We start from the raw sequence: 20164 nt of genomic DNA, 5'->3' as shown, positions 1-20164 counted from the left end.
CGCGGAGGCGCGGGGAGGGTGAACGTCCGGAGGTGCTGAGTCCACAGAGAAAGGGACAGGTACCAATGTGGGAGAGGATGTGGGCGGGAAGGGAACTAGCTGGGGGACGGGGCGGGGCAGGGGTGGTTTCCCCGCAGGTTGATGCTGGGGGACCCACGGGTTTAAGGAAAGTCCCCGAGTCTGGAGAATCTGTACTATCCCCACCCTCGCGGGTGCGTGGGGTTCACCCTCTCGTGGGAAATCGGGCTCTGCCACGGTCGTGTCTGTTTCTCCAGCGCGGGAAGGGCCATGGCCCGGGCTCGTCCTCGGTCAGGGAGCCCAGGAGCACGTGCACCCTGAGAGCTCAGGGGCTCCAGCACCTCCGTCCCGCAGCCCTCCCTGGAACCCGCCCCCACGCAGCCCCACGTCGCCCGGGGAACGCGCCTGGTCGCGCGCGCCTCTTTCCGCGCCCGAGGCGCGTCCCCGCCCCAGCCAGTGCAGCCCCTCCTCCCCACTGTGTTTATTAGGGGAAGGAGGGCGGAGGCGGAGGCCAGTTCCCCAGTTCCAGTCGCTGTCGCCTGCACAGTTGCAGCCGCCGCCGCCTCCCACCAGCTCGCCCGAGGAAGAGGGAACGCGCGCAAGCACGGGCGTCCCCGCCCCAGTCTTTCCCCGGAATCATGAACCCTAACTGTGCCCGGTGCGGCAAGATCGTGTACCCCACGGAGAAGGTGAACTGTCTGGATAAGGTGAGCTCCGGTACCGGGCGCCGCGAGCTAGCCAGTGCTAGTGCAGCTCTCAATCGGAGGACGGAAGAGGGGCTGGGTCTTTGCGGGCTCTTCCCTGGGATCCCCAGAGCAGGGAAGGAAGGCGGGAGGCGACTTGGGGTGTGGGGACGGACCCCACTCTGGAACCCGGGAGGTCCAGGGCGAGGTGGTGAGCAGCCACCGCTGGAGAAGGGTGGGCTCTGTGCTTCGGGGTTGGGAGGGCTGGAAGGGCGGGAGAGCACCAGGGAACCAGGTTCCCCCGGGTGTGTGCAGAAGGTTAGAGGTGCAGTCCCGCCCCCCGGGCCGGGAGTGAGAGAGGAGACGGCCGCTCCCTTTCCCCGCGGCGGCCAGCGCCAAGTAGGCGGAAGCGCGGGGCGCTGGGGGAGGGGGCGGCGGGGGCGGGGCGGAGGCTGGGGCCAGCGCTACCCGCCCGGCTCGGGCTGCTAGTAGTCTGGCTTCCTGGCTCGGAAGCTGCGTCGGGTCCTTCGTTCAGCGAGTGTCAATTGTGGTGAAAGGGATTTAGGGGCAGCACAGGGATCTCATTGCGAGACCCCCTCTTTCGAACGACCTGCTGGTCCCCTCCTTGTTGGTTTTGTGCTTGGGGAACCCGCAGACCTCCTTCATAGCTTTCCCAACCCCCAATTCAAATTGCAAGCCATTCCGGGTGCTCGGCTGCCCAGTCGGAGCTGGGCGGGGTGGGGAGTGGGGAGGACGCTTCTTGGAGATCTGAAATTGTGCTCAGCCCGGAGACCGGCTTAGAGAACAAAGAGCTAACTTTTCAGAGCTGTTTTCTGCGATGGAGGTTGGGATTGGTCGAGTTCTGGGGAAGCAGAGGAAAAGGAGTTTTTTAAGAGGAGGGAGAGAGGGTAGCCTTGTGGAAATGAGCTGGCCCCTAGGGACTCTTACGCATCCCCCGGCCCAGGCTGGACCCGATCATCTGTTTGCCATTACACTTTTGCAAGGGGGACCGAAGAGTAGATTTGGGTGTTTCCGGTACAGTTTGAGGTGGGACCCTTTTGCCTTACTCTGAACCCCCTAAAGTCCAAGGCATCCCGTCTCTTCTCTGTGTCCCCCCTCTGCAGGGAAGCCTTTTGGGTCCTCATAGATACATTGTACCTAGCTCTCCAAGATGGATCTGAGTTTACCTACTCCCATCTTTATGGGTGAACTGGCCGGAGGCTCGCGCCTGAAAGAGCGGATCTACTTTTGTTGGAAATGGATACTTTGTTTGGATACTTTGTCTCTCCTTTCCCGGCTAGGGCTAGTTCCTTCTTAGGAACCTTTGGACACCCCTGCTCTACCCCCCTTCCCCAGTCCAGGTCAGGAGGTGGGGACTTGTGATTTTGAAACATTTGAACTTTTTCCTGAGGAAAGAGACACCGAGCTTGGCTAGGTACCAGGATGGAAGGAATTTAAGGGAAGGTGATGGCCTGCCCGATCACTGTACCCGCCTGTGGACATGTGTAGCCACCTTGGGCCAGCAAGTGGTCTCCCCTTATGGTCCCCAGTAATCAATGGGGAAGGGCAATGAATGATGGGACTTTGCTAGCTTTGAGGGTGGGAGGCTTGGTCCTGGTCGCAGATCTGTGCTTATCAACTTTATGAATGGTTCTGGGCCTCAGTATCCCCTGTCTGTCACCAGATGGGCATGGATGATGTCACTGCCTTAGAGGTGACAGTGCAGGGAGTGTGATCAAGGCTGGCCATTCCTCTCTTCTACACAGCATTTCAACCACTCCCCTTGTAAAGACCTTCAGTGCTGGGTATCACAGGGAAGGGGGTGGGGATTTTATGTGATAACTTGTCCTCCCTAGAAGAGATATTCAGTCGGGGTTGCCCTGGGAAGTGGGAGTGGGTGATTTCTTCCTGGTTTTAGAACTCCCCCTAGCGGAAGTAGCTCTGGAGAGACTTCTGCCTTCCACACCCCTCCCCCACCCAGACTGGAAAATCCAGGTATTCTGTCTCTTTCTTCCATGCCCTGCAGACAATAGGAAGCTAGAACTGAAACCCTGGCCTGGGGAATGCTGGGCAGAGACCTGGGTGTGGGCAAAGTTCAATTCCTTAGGCAGGGTTGCAACCCAACTTTGCAAGGCTTCTTTGCAGTAAGGGAGAATCAACTTAGACTGTCCTGATCTACCGCAGTCTCCTATGGCATGCAGCCTGCAGGGTGGTTGGAGCAGAAGCTGTTCTAGATGTTCAGTCCTTTCTCCTGCCTGAGCCTTATCTCTCAAAGGCATAAGTGGGTAAACCTTGTCACCAATGAAGGCCACTCTGTCCCCAACCTGTAGTACCAGTGTGCTCTGCCTGCAGGGTAAATATGCAGTGCTGATGGTCGTGTTTGAGGAGGGAGGTTGAGGTTTGTTTCCCTAGAGGGTTTCTGGGATTAGAGCAGGAAAGAGAAACAGGGTGACCTCATTCGTTTAACAAATATTTATTGAACACTTACTTTGTATCCAGTGACCTATTACTGTTGAGAATCTTGCTACATCTTTCTCTTTCTTCCTCAGCTTCTAAAAAAAAAAAAAAAAAAAAAAGGTCCGGTGGAGATGGTCAGGTTAGGAAGGCTAGAGGCTTGGCTCACTGACAGTTGCTTTGGATGTTCAGATACAGAGGGCCTTCTGCCCCGTGGATGACTCCGCGAATGTACTCTGTCCCCTCAAGGGAAGAAAGTCTGTGTAGCTGTGAATAACATTTTTGTTACTGATGTAGTTTGTTTTATTTTATGTGTATGAACATTTGCCTTTATGTATGTCTGTGCACCATGTGTGTGCCTGGTGTCTGAGGAGGCCAGAAGAAGCGTTGCCTGGGACTGGAGTTACAAAAAATACTGAGAGCCACCATGTGGCTGCTGGGAATGGAACCAGGATCCTTTGAAAGAGAAGCTTTTTCTCTTAACCTCTGAGCTGTTGTTCCAATTCCCCCACCCAGCTCCCACCCTTGGGTTTTGTTTTTAACCCAAGTTTAGAATACCCCACAGCCAATCACTCCAAGACCGACCATTCATATTAAGGTAATATGAAGTAAGTACACTTACTTTAGTGTACTGAGCTGGCCAGCCTCACAGTCCAGAAGGGACAGCTCCAGTAATCTACCAGCCCTATAAGCCAGTGTGCCCAGCCTTTTGACATTGGCACGTGACATTGTCATCTACAGGGTTCTCTATAGTGAAATATACAATCACATTGCTCAAATTGCAAAAAAAAAAATAAATAAAAGTTTCTGAAAATATTTAACAATTTTGTAATACTGGGCTACATTCTGTCCTTATCTAATCTCTGACTTTGGTTTGGAATATGCCTGCCTGCTTAATATGCCTGCCTGCTTAGAACAGGAGGCTGATGGACGGGATGTTTTCCCGTCCTTTTAGCCAAGTTTTATCTTTCTTTTTTTAAAATCCTCCTCCTACCCCAGCTTCCTAAGTGCTGGAATTATTGTCATATGTCACTATGACTTACAGTGGTTTTTTTTTTTTTTTAATTTTTTGAAACAGTATCTTGTATAGCCCAGGTTATTTTTGAATTCCAGATCCTCTCTTCCATTTCCCAAGTGCTAGGATGACAGAGGAGGTCTTCCACCACATTCGGTTTTGCCTTGCTGAGAACTAAACCCAGGGTTTTGTCCAAAGCCCTTTACCAACTAAGCTACTGTTCCAGCTTCCAAAATTCTGGCTGTTTAGGTCTTCTGCTGAAATATTTGAAAAAAAATTATTATTTTTTAAATTTATAGTCTTTTCCAAAAGTATATATCTTTAATCCCAGCATTTGGGAGGCAGAGGCAGGAGGATCTCTGGGTTTGAGGCCAGGAGCCTGGGCTACATATATAGTGTATTTCTAGGCCAGCCAGAGCTACGTAATGAAACTGGTTGTGTGTGTGGTGCTGGTGGTAGGGAACTGTGTCCCACCCTTCCTCATCCTGTCTGGAGGAATGAGTTGGGCCTGAGGCCTAGAGCTCTGGGAGCTTCAGGTTACCAGAAAGGAGTTGTGGAAGTGTGTGCGCTGCTTGGCGTTTCCGAGCTGGAGGACCTGAGTTCCGTTGATAACCTGGGTGGTGCTGAGGGTGACCTTAAAGAAGGGACAAACCCTGACTCTAGGCTACAGGAAGGGAGGTGTCCCGTTCTCCAGCCCTGAGTCACTGCCACCCTAGGGAGCAGATGACAGGCTGTAGGTACAGAGACCTGAATGAAGTTCCTCTCCCTAGAGTCATGGAGTCACAGGGTCTGGCCCAAGTGAGTCTGGGTCCTTGAGGGGCTCCTGTCCCCACTGACTTGTTTGTCTTTCTGCGATATCTGTTTACCAAGATGCATTTCAGGGAGGTGGTTGTCCTCTGGTCCCCCGGGGTCTGACCTGTGACCAGGGAATTTGAGCTGCATGTCTCCAGGTGTGGTTCACTTCCTCTGTCACAAGCCCTAGGCGTGCGCTCCTGCCCTGGATCTTGTAGTAAGCAGGTCCTCTCTTGATGTGAATCGAGGCATCTAGGGCCAGGGGACGAAGGCAGACAGACCCTCTGGGGATAATCCTATTTTCTTCCCTTAGCAGCATCCTCCCCTGATACCTGACAGAGACAGGATGAAGTTTCTCAGAATGAATGACCATTTCCTGTCCCCTGAAGGAGGGGCTTTCTGGTTCTCTTATGGTTCCCCCAGGGGAGATAATAGTTGTGGCCCCTCTGTACAGATATAGAGACTGCCCTTGCTCAGTACCCAGCAGGCCCTCAACCAGTTCTGGTTTCTATTATCCTGTCCTTGATGGACGGACATCCTCCCCTGTCCCAATGTGATGTAACACATTGAGAACGCTGGATCCCTAAAGGTCCCTGGGAGTAAACTGCTAACAGGAGCAAACCCTTGGGGTCAGCCTCAAGTGTGGTGTGTTGAAATGCTGGTTTGTATACAGTGCTACCTTCTTTCTCCACGTGGCCTGGCTGGAGGGCGAGGGCCTGGCCTCTGCCCGAGATCTCTTTCCTGATCCAGAGTCAATCAGGAGGCGGCCTTGGAGGTCCCTAGCCCTAGGACAGTGTATTCCTGCGAATGTGTGCATGAAAGTGGGTCATGGTCTGGATTCTGCAGAATGTTTTTTCCTGGCAGGCCCCTGCGGGGGGTGGGGGAGGCAGGGGCCCAGGCAGGGGCATGCAGGCAGAGGCAGCAGACTGGCTGGTGACAGAGTTAGGGCAATTTGCCAATGCCTCCCAGTCAGGGGAATCTACGGGGAAAGGACCACCCTGTTTTCTTCTGGGGGTGTATATGTTGGGGTTACGTGCCATCCTCAAACAGTAAGGATTCCAGAAGTTACTGGGGGGGGGGTGGTGGCAACAGCTCTAGGATGGGTCCAGGTTGGGGTGGGGTCAAGCTCAGACCAGCCAACCCTTCCAGACTTACAGCTAGCTGGCTTTCTTCCCAAAGAGTGGTTTCCTCCGTCGTCTTGTTAACATTCCCTGTTGAATTTTTTTTTCTTTTGGGTCTCCTTGATAGGAAAAATGTCCCATTAAAGGGCAATTGCCCCAGAAATAGCCCTGGTGTGTCTGGTTTGGGGTTCCAGTATCTGAACTTCCTTTTTTCTGACCCCTTCTCCAAGTGTGTCTGAAGCTCTCTTAGTTTGGGAAACATGTTTTAAAAATCACCACTTTGGGGGAGTTCCTTGACAGATGGCCGAGAATCAATCCTACTGCTTGCTCAAGCACTTTCTGAGGTCTCCCCTGGCCCCTCTCTGGCCTCTGGCTACCTCCTTTGGGGGTCAGGAGTGTCTCCATTGACTGCTGAAAAGCAGGCAGGTACAAGCAGTCAGAGACAGCAGTCAGCCCGGATTTTTGGAATGAAATAAACTCACATAGTTTCTCCATCTCTTCATTAACCCCCTGGATTAATCTCGATGGCTGGGTTTTAGAATCCTGGGTTTACTGGAGTTACCCTTCAGTCCCATTTAGAGACACGTTGGAACTCAAGCTGGGCTCTGTAACTGCCTCCAGCCTCCAGCACCTGCATGGAGGTGCCAGGTGCTTTGCCAGGGGCAGAGGATTTCTCATGAATCTTTAACTGTCCGGGAGGATAGACCGTATCCTTCGTAGTCTGGAGACAGGAAGTAGGATCAGACTCCCGGGCTTGGAGCGGGCAGACTGAAGCCAAGGTCATCTAACTCTCTGGGTGGGGTTGTGATAGGGACACACCTGTAGTCTAGCTGCTGGGCTTTGAATCTCTCCTGTGCCTTCACTGATGTCTCCCACCCTTATTCAGCTGTGAGTGGGAGAGAAGGGACTAGACCGGATATGGGTGTGGCTGGGGCACACACCAGTTCTTCTGATCCCAGGCCTCTTGAGAAATGGGAGCCAACTGAGCTAGAACATCGTTTCGGGAAGCCAAGAGAGTCGTAGGCATTCGGAGGAGGCGCTAGATGTCGCCTGGTCTGGGCCTGTGTACCAGGGGCGAGGCTCTCCTCTGCAGGCTTGGTGGCAGAAGGACCAGTTCTCTGCGTGTGCTGCTTAGCAACCGAGTGTCGCTTTGCATAAGCAATGAGGCCCATCCAGTTCTGGGCTGGAGTGGTCTGGGGAGGTGGGGCTGACCTTTCTGGGGGCTGCTGCCTCCTTTTTAAGTGGGTTCTTCCCTTTACTCTCAGATCAGACCCCTCTCTTGATAGCTAGATAATTGTCTGGTGGGGGTCTGGAGAGATGGCTCAGTGGATAAGAGCACCGACTGCTCTTCCGAAGGTCCTGAGTTCAAATCCCAGCAACCACATGGTGGCTCACAACCATCCATAATGAGATCTGACCCTCCTTCTGGAGTGTCTGAAGATAGCTACAGTGTACTTATATATAATAAATAAATCTTAAAAAGAAAAAAATAAAACAAAGGGGTGGTTGGTATCCATGGACACTGGTCCTTTAAAAAAAAAGAAAAAGAAAAAAGAAAAAAAAATTGTCTGGTGGGGTGCGAGGAGGGGAGGGTCCTGTTGTTGGCTGTCAGAGCTTGGGACCTGAAATGGCGCTGTTCACCAGGTGTTCTTACAGCCTTGGCATGGTCCCTGGGTGGAGAACTTGGGTATCCATTCCTAGGGAAGCTCTGTTGTCTAATCGTTGTCTTCTGTCTGTCTCCACTCAGTTCTGGCATAAAGCATGCTTTCACTGCGAGACCTGCAAGATGACCCTGAACATGAAGAACTACAAAGGTTATGAGAAGAAGCCATACTGCAATGCGTGAGTCTGGGGGGGCGGCGCCTGGCTTCCCTCCCCAGTTCTTTCCCCCCTCTGATAGCCTCTTCCCTCTGACGTGGGAGCATTTGCACACCCTGCTTGATAGAATGTGAGCGCATTGTCCTAGCAGAGGGCTCTCACTGTCCCCATTTTACAGATGAGAGAACAGGGGGCTTTCTCAAGGTCACATGGCAAAGCCAATGTGAGGCTGGTACGTGGACACCCTCTGGATTGTGGAGTTGGTCCGCTCCACTCACTGTACAGTTGTGCAAAGGGAACAGTGGAGATGAAGAGATCCATTCTGTGCCTGCTGCTGTAACACATCCGGGCTTAAGAGCACAACTCTCTCCTTGGCCTCCTCTCATTTGGTGACTCTTTTCCATTGTCCATTCTAGAAGGTTCTAGAGATCTCTTGTTTCAATCTTTTCTTCCTCCCTCCCTCCCTCCCTCCCTCCCTCCCTCCCTCCCTTCCTTCCTTTCTTTCCAGAATACAAAACGGATTTATTCATGTATTTTATTTTAGGTGTATGAACGTTTTTATGTACGTGTGTGTGTGTGTGTGTGTGTGTGTGTGTACCATTTGTGTGCCTGGTATTCATGGAGACCAGAAGAGGGTGTCAGCCCTCTGAGCCAGCCCCTCTTCTGCCAGACACTGACCAGGCAGGGCTTGGGGACACAGGCCATTGTTTCCTGGACACCATCCAGGAGCCGAGTCTCCTGCAGTTTCAGAGAGGTTGGAACTCAATTTCCAAGGGGACACATTCATAGCAGGTACAACCTTAGCGTGGATGCCATATTTCCAGGTTCATGGACTTGCTTCACCATGACCAGCTGGTCTCCCATTTTAATTCTACCTTGCCAATGTTAACTAGGAAAGGAAAGTGGAGACTCATCTCTCTGAGGGCAGCCTATCATGGCCCCCATCTCTTTGGGGGTTTGAACATTTATCAGAGACTTGCTGCCTGCCCGCAGATGTATACCAGATCTCTCAGGTGCTGGGAACCTGATGCCATCCCAAGCCCAAGAGGCAGCGCGACTACTGTTCCTCCTAAAGGACCTGCCTCAGGCAGTTGGAGTACAGGAAGGACCACAGCTTCTTTTGGGTCCTTTAGTTCTGATTTCCAAAGCTCCTCTGCCTCCCCTACCCAACCCCCGGCCAGTCCAGCCCCAAGGGAAATGGGACATTCTTTGAATTCTTAAGGGCTCACACAAACCCTGATTCTCTGCCACTTCCTCCCTCCCACCCCCCTTTGGAGAGTGGGGTGAGGTTCAGAAAAAAAAAGACCCAGGGCACTTAACCCTTTGGGTGCTGGAGTACCTCAGGCTGCTCTGCCAGCCTCCTGTGGGCATCTTCGGGCTGGGCCTTCTTCTTGGACTCTCTTCTTCTCCAGTCAGGGTATCATCCTGTGAGCATCGGAAGTTGGAGAGAGAATGCTTTCTGTCAGAATTCCCTTAGCCCTTGGTGCCAGAATTCTAGCTTAGTCTTCTTAGGGAAATCCACAGCAAACGGAAGAGGAGAGAGCCTGTAGCAGTTGGAGGGGTCTGGGCGAAGCAGGAGATGAGGTCTTCACTGCTTGGAGAGTCATCAGCTCCCCCTCTTCCTGGCATTCAGCTATCAGGGGTTGGCATCTCCCTTTGCCTCTCCAGCCATTTTTACAGACCCTAATTTGAGCCCTATCCATGTGACCTTTGACCCTTGACCAAGTGGGAAGTTTGTTGGGAAGGATGAGTATTGGGATGTGTGTGTGTGTGTGTGTGTTGGTTGGGGTGGAAGCTGCGTGCGTGTGTGTGTGTGTGTGTGTGTGCGTGTGCGTGTGCGTGTGCGTGTGTGCGCGCGCGTCTCAGCTGTGCGTCGGTCCAGCTTCAGTTGCCTCTTGGCCACAGCTGATGCTCCCCGGTGCTGTCTGCTGAGCTCCTCATCTGAAGCCAGATGCAGATCTGTGGCCTCTGCACCTGACTGAACTTGGGTTTCCCCTGCCCTAGATCAGAATCCCTGCTATGTGCCAGGCCCTAGTGGCAAACGTCATTCCCTCCCGTTCCAAGCTGTCTCTGGCTCTAGTTTTCGGTGGCATTGGTGTTTCTGGATCTTGGCTTCTGGGGAGTAGCTCCCCCCACCCCACCCCACCCCACCCAGACTCCTGTGCTTGTGGGCCACAGGCCAGGCCTCCTCCTGCAGGGCACTGGTCCCCTCCCCTGGGCTAAGCCTGCCCGTTCGTTGGGCGGGACATGCAGAGCAGGTGACATTTCCTGGCATTTTACCAGGGCTCTAAGGCCACCCACAGAGTGTGAGTCTGGTGTGCTGCCCGTTTCTGGCCAGTGCCTGAGCCTGAGGGCAGCTAGGCTCTTGTGGAGGAAGAAGGGATGGAGAGCAGGCTGTCCTCTCGGCCTTTCCAGAATTCTAGAAAGTGAACAGTGAGAGGCTTCTGTTTCCCTCCTTGCACCAGACATGTGTGAGGAGGAGTCAGGGGCATGAACACAGGCTAGGGCTCGCAGCCAGCCCACCTGGTGCTGTGAACCACAGGCATGCAATTACAGCCTCGGGGAGTGGCCTCAGCCTCTCCTGGGGACCTGCTTGGCTCCCACGGAGCTTCCTGCAGATCCCTTATGGTCAGCTCTCTAGCCCACAGTGGCCGGGGCCACACACTTACCTGCACAGTAGTGCAAGGGACCCTCACCTGTCCACCTCCTCACCTCTTCTTTCAGGTGGGTGGGGTGGGTCCCATCTGTTGGCTAGAGAAATATGTATACCCTGGGTTATTTGTTGTGTAAATTGGACCTTCAGAGCCGGGTTCATGCAAACCTGTTTCACTGGGACCATGCAGACAGTCAGGGTGTGGTGCTCAGGGTTTGGGTTGGGATGGAGATGGGGACAAACTGCCCTGGGGACCTGCAGACAAGAGGCCCACTATGGGCTAGAGGAACTATCTGGGGAAGGAAGAGAGGCCTCAGTAGGACTTTTCTCCTCAGACTGACAAAAGACATCTGAATTCCTGATTCAGGTTTCCTGAGCTGTGAGGTGAGGGACCATATCGGGAAGGGTGAAAATGTTCTTTCTGCTGGGGACTGTGAATCTTCCCATTTCCGGGGTCTTAACTGGGAGTAGGGTCTAGTCAGTGTGTCAGTATAGTCTAGCACACTGATCCCAATCGCAATTTGTTTGGTTTTGGTTCGTGAAACAGTGTCAGGTAGCCAGGACTAGTCTGAAGCCCACTACGTAGCCAAGGATGACGTAGAACTTGCATAGTTTTTTTCTTGTGTATGTGTGAAGGGGGAGAGGGGGAGGGGTCCGTGCGTGAGTCCAGGCAGTCACAAGCCAAGGCGTGCCTGCAACACAGGTAACATCAGGAGTTGGTTCTCTTCCTCCTTTGTAGTTCAGAGGTTCTCAAGCTGAGTCACCTTGCTTCCTTGCCTGACCTTGAACTTCTGATCCTCCTGCCTCCACCTCTAAGAGCCGAGATGACAGGTGTGTGCCACCACTCCTGGTTAATCCTTGCTGGAGGTTTTGGCTTTGCGCGCGCTAGCTCGGGCAAACATTCTACTACCGGCTGAGCTGCCTCTAGACACCGACGGCCTTGCTCTGTCTGTAGATCCGGTTGGCCTTGCTGCAGTCCTGGGTGGAACATTTGTGCCTCTCAGGCTTATCTGCCTCCCCAAATTCTCTGCCTCTTTCTGGGGAGATTGAATCAAATGTCTCCGGGAGCTGGAAGCCACACAGCTGTGAGCGTGTCTGTTATATTCGGGGGTGAAGGAGGCCAAAACAGCCAGCTAGAGTGTCAAGCCAGCAATCAAACATCTCCTGTCTCATTCACCCCGTACCTCCACACGAAGACATGTCAGGGCCTCAAGGAATTTTGGGGGATCAATCGCTTCTCTCCCACACCTGGGCCCTATTTACTGGTAAGAAAATTGAGGCTCAGTATTTCCATGCATTATTTAGCTTGGCAGAATCTTTTAAAATATCACCAACAGGGAGTAAGTGTGGACATTGTTTAAAGTCGTTAGCAAATGAAGAAAAGAGGGGGAAAAGGCCGTGGTTTTTCATTTTGTCTACAAAGCCTGAGGGCCGGTAAGTTCTTCCTCCAGTCTACACTTAATCTTTTGGACTGCTCATTTTCGCCCATCTGGTCAAACAATGCCTCCTTGTTTTTTCCTAGCCCTGCCACGTTAGGCCTGAAGGCCTGGAGCTTGGCTGGGAAGAACCAAGGCTAACGGAGCTTGCCCTCTCTTGCTTGCCTGTGGGCAGTGTTCCCGCAAGGGCTTTGGGGATCCGCAGCTCTAACCAGAGGCAGGATGTTAGGGCTTTTTTCTTCTCCCCCTTCCTTTTGGCCAAACCAACAGTTTCTTATTTTTGCTGATGTATTTTTATTCCTCTTTGAACACAAAGCTGTGTTTTCTGTTTTTTTGTTTTGCTTTTCTTTTTTCCAAGAGGTCCCAGCCTGGAAGGGGTAATGTTCCCTGCAGAACTGAGCAGCTGGGCATTCAGGATCTCTGAGCCCTCGTTCTGCCCCGGACACGGCTGTTGTGCACAGTGTCCCCCACACTCCCTGTGAAGCGGCTTCCCAAGTCTTCCTGCCTTCAAACAGTGTGTAGCTCAGGCCCTCCGGATTGGCTTTGCTCCTAGGACAGAGGCTGCTTCTCATGATCCCTTAGGCCATTGTCCTCTCTAGGGTTTCAAAGGTTAGGCTGGGTTTCAAGGATGAAGTACTTTGGCAGTGGCTCGAGCCAATTACACGTTTCTCGGAGCTGGCGCTGGGCCAGAGCCCGTCTGCCCCAACAGGTCTTCATGCCCTCATCTGGCCAGGCAGCCTTGGGGCGGGGTAAAGTGCACCGAATGAAGACTCTATCCTTGAATCCAAGCCTCAGTTTCCCCATATGTAATGGCGCCCCAATAATGCTGACTTTCCCAGCCTAGAGCCTGTGGGGTGTTTGGGGAGAGGTTGTACTCCTGACAGGCTGCCTGTGAGGAGAGGAGTGGAGCAGTGAGCTTGTGGGGTTTCCCAGCATGCCCTGCTCCCTGCCTGCCTTCCGGCTACCACAGGCTATTCCTGCTTTCACCTTCGTGATGCCAGGTAGCTTCCTTGTCCCTCCCTCTCCACCCAGCTTTCTGTCCTACTGGCCTATCTATGTCTACACACACACACACACACACACACACATACATATCGCCAACCCCTTCCCCGCAAGAGCGATCATTGGCAAAGACGGTCTATGATGAGGCCCCTATCGAAGGCATCACACTCTCTGGAAATGATTAATAAGAGGCTAGCCCAGGAAGGAACAAAGAGCAGCTATAAGAGGCTAGCCCAGAAAAGGACAAAGAACAGCTGTTCTCTGTGGACTCAGCTCTGTCTCTGACCCTTACACTGGCCCCTCATTTTGTTTCCGTGGGGGCCTGAAGATCTGGCTGGGGTGGAGGGTAGGTGAGTGGACTTCTGGTCTAAACTGTTTCCCAAGCTACACTGAGTGTTCGCATTGCGGGGCCTTGCCCACCCCCCACCCCAGCTCCCCCCTAAATCTGAAGGTGAAGGCATGACTTCAGCCTGGGGTCTGAGAGGGCAAAGGAAAATCGAATTCTGAGCCTTAGTTTCTGCAGGATCACCTGGAGTCCTCTTCAAAGACCACCCTGTTGGGGGAGGGGAGCAGCACGATGCTCTGGTATCCTGCCTTTTAGAAACAAATCTGAGCACAGCTGTCTACAAGAAACCAGCCCAGGCCCCTTGGGCATCTCCTCGGTGGAGGATACTCCTGTAGTCTGTCTTCCCCTGCCCCCATACCCCGTAGACCTCTCTCTCCCTCCTTCCTCTCTCCCTTTCTCTGCTCTCCTGCCTGGAGCTGAGGATGAGGTTGCCATGGGAACTGGAAGCACAGCAGCTTGCGAGAGAAGGGGAAGGCAGGGTTGTCTCACCCAAGGTTGGGGGCTGTGTGGTGGGGGGACTGGACTGACCCATCAGGAGTAATGCAGTCCTTGTGGTGCCCTTCCCCGGCTCGGGGATGGGTGTAGCCGTTTGATGGAGTGTCTTAACCTACTCCAACTGATACAGGGTTAAATTCCTTCCCCATTCCTAGAGTCCACGTCTAGGCTGCCCCCTCCCCCATTAATATTCCCATTCTAAGGAGTCAAGAAGATGATGGTGGCTACAAAGAGGTGAATTACCCCATTCCATCTGAAGCATCTGGTGCCTGGCAATCTTCTGATGGGGTACAGGGTGTGACAGGAACAGGGCGGCGAGTGCAGGAGGTGTGAATGTGGAGGCTCCAGCGCTGCCCCTGAGTGTCCAGGAGACGCTTGTCTATGTGGAGGACACACCTTTGTAGTAATCACTCCTGCAGCAGACGCTGTGTGTGCAGGAGCTGAGGACAGGGTTGGGGGAAGGCGTGGCAGTCTGATGCACGTGTCTGGCTGTCCTTGGGCCAATGGAGATGGCTTTCTGCCTTAAATCTACATGCAGCCAAATGAGAACCGTCTCCCCAGGGTTTGTGGATGGCTTTTGTGGATGGATATCTTTTTTTTTTTTGGATTTGTTTTTTTCAAGACAGGGTTTCTCTGTGTAGCCCTGGCTGTCCTGGAACTCACTCTGTAGACCAGGCTGGCCTCGAACTCAGAAATCCACCTGTCTCTGCCTCCCAGAGTGCTGGGGTTACAGGCGTGCGCCACCATGGATGGATGTCTTTTGAGTTCCTGTTTTCAGCTCTTCAGGCCCCCTCCACCATGTCCAACATGATGGCTTGACCTTGCACACCGCATGGCCTGAGCTGCCTGGGTCCTGGACCCTTCCCTTCTGCTGAGCTCCTCTCTATTGACAGATGTCCAGTTCACCCCGGTTTGGGTTCCACTTCCCTTCAGAGTGGCCCCATCTCCTAGGGTCTCTCAGGACCAGCCAGCTCTTCTAGAGATCTCTCTTTCAGTCCCTCTGTTCATTTCTTGTCTCTTGGAAGAAACACAGAATCCACCTTAATCCTCCCTGCCCTGGATGAGAGCAGGAACTTTGGATGGGCCCCTGAGTTGTGTGCGGCTTGTCTGTGCAGGGCACTGGGCTAGACCTGGGGGCGGGACCTTGCCTGTCTCCATCCAGGCCCATTTCTGCTGCCGGCTGCAGGCGCCTGTGTTTGCTTTTCTCAGCTAGCTCCCTCATTTTGCTGAGGGACCTGTTTACCTGGCTGACTGGGATGGCCAAAACTCACATGGGCATCGCCTGGGCCTAAGACAATGACATCAGCGTGGAGGTGAAGCTGGTTGCCTAGAAAGAGCCCATCATGTGATCCTTCTAGCCACGTCTTCTTTGGTCTGCGCTACCCTAGGTGGCCCAGAGGGATATAATACACTCACAGGGTGGTGCAGGTGGCTAGAGAACATGCCAAGTTTGGCTGAAGTACACAAGCAGGTGGCAGATCATGACTTCCTGTGGGCATGTTGGCCAGCTGGGGTGGGTCATACTTGGAAAAAGGACCTTTGGGGCCATCTTTTTCTTACCTGGTGCTTGTGAGACAGGGGGTCTGCACTGGTCACAGCTGTGATAAGCGGCAGTCACCCAGAACTAAACATGGCCAGGTCAGGCTTTCCAATACAGTGTCTGCGTGGAGAAGCCATCCATCAGGTCCCTGGGGTAGATGAAAGTCATGTGGGCCCCAGCTATTCTGTATTCTAGCACTAAGTGCAGACCTGCTCTGGCTGGTTTACCTGAGGACCTCAGGGGGCCCACAGGGCATGAAGAGCTCTCTGTTCCTAGACCAACTCCAGCACCTAGTATGATGTTTGTTTTGTTGAACTCCAACTGCCTTTTTGGAAGTGTGAATGAGGGGATGATTCAACGGACAAATGATCAAAAGTCTGTCTGCTCATGGAGAATTGGGAGGAGAGTGTCCCTGTGATAAGAACAGGAACGCAGAGACGGCCGAGTGACTGCCGTGCATAGTTTACCTCTCTGTGCAGAGAGGATGACATCCTTCCCGCCGCTGCAGGCTAGATTCTGGGCCACCTCTAGACCAGCTTTTTGTAGGGCTCAGGATTCTGATCTGTTTCTGTGTGTGTTGACCAGATCGTTTGACCTCTCGAGCGTGTCTGTTCTGTCTGTCAAAGGGGAACAGTAATGAAGGCCAAGGTGACTGCCAATTTGATAACTAAGACACAGAAGCAAGCCCCTAGCACGGGGCAACCCTAGCTGCTCTTCCCTGTCACTTCAGTGTGACTGGCCACAAGCAGATCTTCCCACCTACCTGTGACTTGGACCTCTGTCTTTCTCTTTTGTTTTTCTTGGTTCCAGGGTTTCTGTGGTTTCCTGGCTGTCCTGGAACTCACTCTGTAGACCAGGCTGGCCTCCGACTCACTCACCTGCCTCCGCCTCCTCCTGAGGGCTGGGATTAAAGGTGCCACCACTATTCTGTTCATGTATTATTCTCTTATCACAATAACAAGGAGCCTCCTGGGTATTTTTGTCCATTTTCCCTTCAGTCTTGAGTCCTTCATGCTCCTTTGTGTGTTTGATGGATACTGCTCCAGCATGTCTGACTAGGCTGACTCTCCCGGGTGGCCTGTCCTTGGAATTCTCTGTGGGGGACTCCAAGGCATGGATTATCTGAAACAAGTAATCTGAAATCCTCAGAAGCCTCCCTGTGGGCCAGGGCAGTTCTGTCTGCCAGGTGGCTACAGACCTGCTGTGTCTTGCCCTCTCAGCTGACCTAGGCTGTGCCTTGGAGGCCCCCACCCCCACCTCCCATCCCTTCAGCATTGGCAAGCAGGCAGGGACTGCTGGGCCATAAGAGAATCCCAGGGTTCCTTGTCTTTGCCCTGAGTGACGTCTGATCCACTCTCTGTCCCACAGACACTACCCCAAGCAGTCCTTCACCATGGTGGCCGACACTCCGGAAAACCTCCGTCTCAAGCAACAGAGCGAGCTGCAGAGTCAGGTGAGAGTCCAGCGCTCTGGGGCTGGTGGAAGGGGAGGGGGTTGTGTAACCAAATTGGGCCAGGGCACTTGTGGTCTCTGTAAGGCCTGCGGTGCTGAAATCCCAGGCTGGCCTGTCTCCCCTCCCCCACCCTGCTCAGTTACTCCACACTTCCTGACTTCTGCAGAGGTCGGGGAGCCTTCCTACCTGAAGTCGGTTGGAGTGGTGTGGGCATCTGTTTGACTCTGCTAGGCTTCTAGAGCCTGCTGCTCTGTCGCTTGCCTGTCCTCCCATTCACACCTGGTACAGAAGAGCTTGGAACCAACCCCCCCCCCCCCCAAAAAAAAAGTTCCAGTCTGTTACACAGCCTGTCCTCTGTGACCATGTCTGGGGACCTTTTGGATCTCTCGGGGGGGGGGGGGGGGGGGCCCATCCTCCCATCTCTTTAGCTTGGCTTTCCTGAGTGGTACAGGTTCGAACAATAAAGAAGAACAAATATCATATGTCCTGGCTCAGAGAGGAAGACTCTGTCCTTCAGGGACGTGGAGTTACACTGTGCTGGGTGGTCTGGAGCCCTGGGAGCCTGCCTGGAACCAGCCTGGTCTGCCTCAGCGAGGATTAAAGGATTAAATGAGAGGGTACAGTGGGGGAATTTACTGAGTTGGCAAGGTGCCCAGGCTGGTGCCACCTGGGCCACCAGGACTCACTCACTCCACAGAACCTTGCAGGGCTGCCTCAGGTGGATTTTTTTTGTTTGTTCTGAGATGATAATGTCACATAACCCTTTTAAGAAATTGCCTTGGGGGCTGGAAAGACAGCTCAGAACTCACGTCATTAGAGCGTTTGTAACTCCAGCTCTGAGGGATCTGTAGCCTCTGGCCTCCCGGCATCTGCACTCAGGTGTGTTCACGTGCACATAACCTCACAGAAACATGCATCTACGTATAATTAAACATAAAAAAATCTTAGGAAAAAAAAGAGAGAGAATAGCATTGAATCCTTCCTCTTCATGCCTCCATCTCCCAAGTGCCAAGATTGCAGGCCACACCACATCTGGGCCACACCACATCTGGGTCACACCACATCTGGGCCACACCACATCTGGCTTTATGGTTCCCTATGTGCTACCTGAAGGGAACATTTTTCCTCTTAAGAAGCACAGTAATCCCCAATGCTGCTAGTAGTGTGGTTACTTCTCCTTTCTAGTCCTTGATGCAACTCCAAGGGCAGGTTTGGGATCAGTTCCCTCTCTGTCCTTGCTTGGAAAGTGAGTTCTAAAGAGTTGAAGGCCGGATTGAGACAGGTTGTCGTATCTGGGCTCCGCGGTCTTTTCCCTCCCACTTGCAAGTGTGGGCCTTGAGTGTGTCTAGCCCTCCAGTGTGTTCCACAGCACAGGCAGCTGCTTGTCCCTTAACACTTCCTGGGGAAGCTGTTCCAATGACTCCAAATGACGGATGGAGTGGTCCAGCTGGCAGGGAGAGGGGTCAGAGGTCCAGATGCTCCAGGCAGGAGATCTGCTCCTCCTCCTACTCCTCCTGCTCCTCCTCCTGCTCCTCCTGCTCCTCCTCCTGCTCTTCCTTCTCGCTCTTCATTTTTTCTTTCTACATCCTACTTGCCCCCTTGCCCTTTGGGAGCCCACAAGAGCTCCACCTCCACTTTTTTTGCTTCTGGAATCTGACCCTGTAGGGTGGGGCTGATATCAAAAGGCAGCCAGCCAGCCCTACCGCCCCCAGCCAGTGTGCAGGGCCACCAGTGTTGCCCTAGCTGCTTGTAGGGCTGCTCTGCTCTCCACACACAGACTTGGAGATTCTTAGACTATGGGGTCTGCTGAGGGCTGCCGTAGCGCTCTCTTAGCTCCTTACTAAGGGACAGTGTGTATCAGCTCTCACAACCGTATTGTCAAGGGAAGAGCTGTTTTTGTGGGATTACCTATGTCTTTGGCTGTTGGCTTCTCTTTTTTGTTCTTGTTGGTTATTTTGAGCAGGGGTCTCACTGTGTCCTTGGCTGGTCTGGAATTCCCTATGTAGTTCGAGATGGAATTCTGCCTCAGCCTCCGGGGTGCTGGGATTTTCTTTTTTAGGTGTGAGTCCCCACTCCAAGACTAAGAAGGGTCTGTTCTTATGATGTAGGTGGGGTTACTGAAGTTTGGGGAAGCCACGCTGATGAAAGCTCACCGTCTTTCTTATCTAGCCACGGGCACGACGGGCCCAGCCCACAGGCGGGCAGGTTGTGAGCTTAGCTGGTGGAGCCTCTGGTGGAGCCTCAGTGCCCAGCTGGAGCTGTTCTGTGGGACTAACTGCCCATCAGAGCAGCTGAAGGAGGTTAACCCAGGCTGGCCTCAAACCCCCGCTAATCCTTCAAACTCAGCCCCCTGGGGGTTGGGATTACTGGTTTTTTCCGTCCCTTGCCCAGTCCAGGCAGGGGTGCCCTGGCAGGCAGGGGTGCCTTGGATGCGTCCTCTGCTGGGTGACTAAGTTAGGCTCCAGCTGGGTAGAGCTAAGAAAGCCAGTGGGCAGCAGCTTCAGAATGGGGCCACACTGGAGGGTCTGTGTGACCCAGTCAACGGGTGGGAGGCGAAGGAATTGACCTACTGCAGTGGGTGGTAGGGAGTGGGGGGGGGAGGATGGTGGGGGGGGGCAGATCTGTTCCTGGAGTTGGGGACCTGGAGGACCGTTTTGTCTCTCCCACTGTCTGAACATGCTTGGCCGGTGTGTCTCTCCCACCGTCTCTCGGCCTGTGCAGTCTGAGCTGTTTGTGTTTTGTTCCCCCTTGCAGTCTTTTTCAGCCCCCCTTTGTAGTGAAATAGATAGAGACCCATTTGCCTGGAAGTTGGGGGCTGGTCTGTCACTAAGGGCTTGGCAGGGACTGGCCTGGTTGGCCAGCCTGGCGATGGGTCTGTGGGCTGCTGTGGGGGCAGGGGCTAGCTAGAGCTTTGTGTGGCTGGTAGCTTAAGTGGGAGGCTTCCTCCCCTTCCCTGCCCCACCCCAGCAGGGGGGTATCCTGGGCTCCTTCCAGGGCCTTGCTTCCTGACCTGGATTCGTGTGGGTTCTTTTTCCTTTGGGAAGCTGCCTGGACCATGGCTGCTTTGTTCTCACCACTGCTGCATTGGTCGCGAGAGTGGTGCCTTGGGTGTTTTTGGGATATCTGTAACCTCCCCAACCACAGGGCTGCCCAGAGGGAACGCTCTGAGCGGCGCTGTCAAGGCTGGCAGCTGTCCCGCTCCCCTCTTCTCACTGTACCCTACTGTATCTCTGGGGTAGGGTTGAAATAGAGGATGTGTGTCATTGAGGTCCAGTCCCTTTCCCAGGCAGTCGTGCTGTCTTCTGGTTCTTGTCACCTTCATAGAGTGTTTCAGGAAA

At 53.5% G+C, this 20164-nt stretch overlaps 1 protein-coding gene across 1 annotated transcript in view; it reads left to right on the top strand.

Annotated features, from left to right (window-relative positions):
* The first annotated feature begins 500 nt into the window (after positions 1 to 500).
* Positions 501 to 20164, top strand: part of Lasp1 (LIM and SH3 protein 1) — a 39185-nt gene continuing 19521 nt past the window's right edge. The window contains exons 1-3 of the mRNA XM_052194970.1: positions 501 to 725; positions 7831 to 7925; positions 16742 to 16826. Coding sequence (XP_052050930.1) covers positions 657 to 725; positions 7831 to 7925; positions 16742 to 16826 — 249 coding nt within the window. The 5' untranslated portion in view covers positions 501 to 656. The remainder of the gene's footprint in view (positions 726 to 7830; positions 7926 to 16741; positions 16827 to 20164) is intronic.

Source organism: Apodemus sylvaticus, chromosome 10 (assembly GCF_947179515.1).
Source record: "Apodemus sylvaticus chromosome 10, mApoSyl1.1, whole genome shotgun sequence".
In the NCBI taxonomy this organism is placed as follows: domain Eukaryota; kingdom Metazoa; phylum Chordata; class Mammalia; order Rodentia; family Muridae; genus Apodemus; species Apodemus sylvaticus.
Note: the sequence above shows the minus strand (reverse complement) of the source record. Positions and strands in the feature narration are given on the sequence as shown.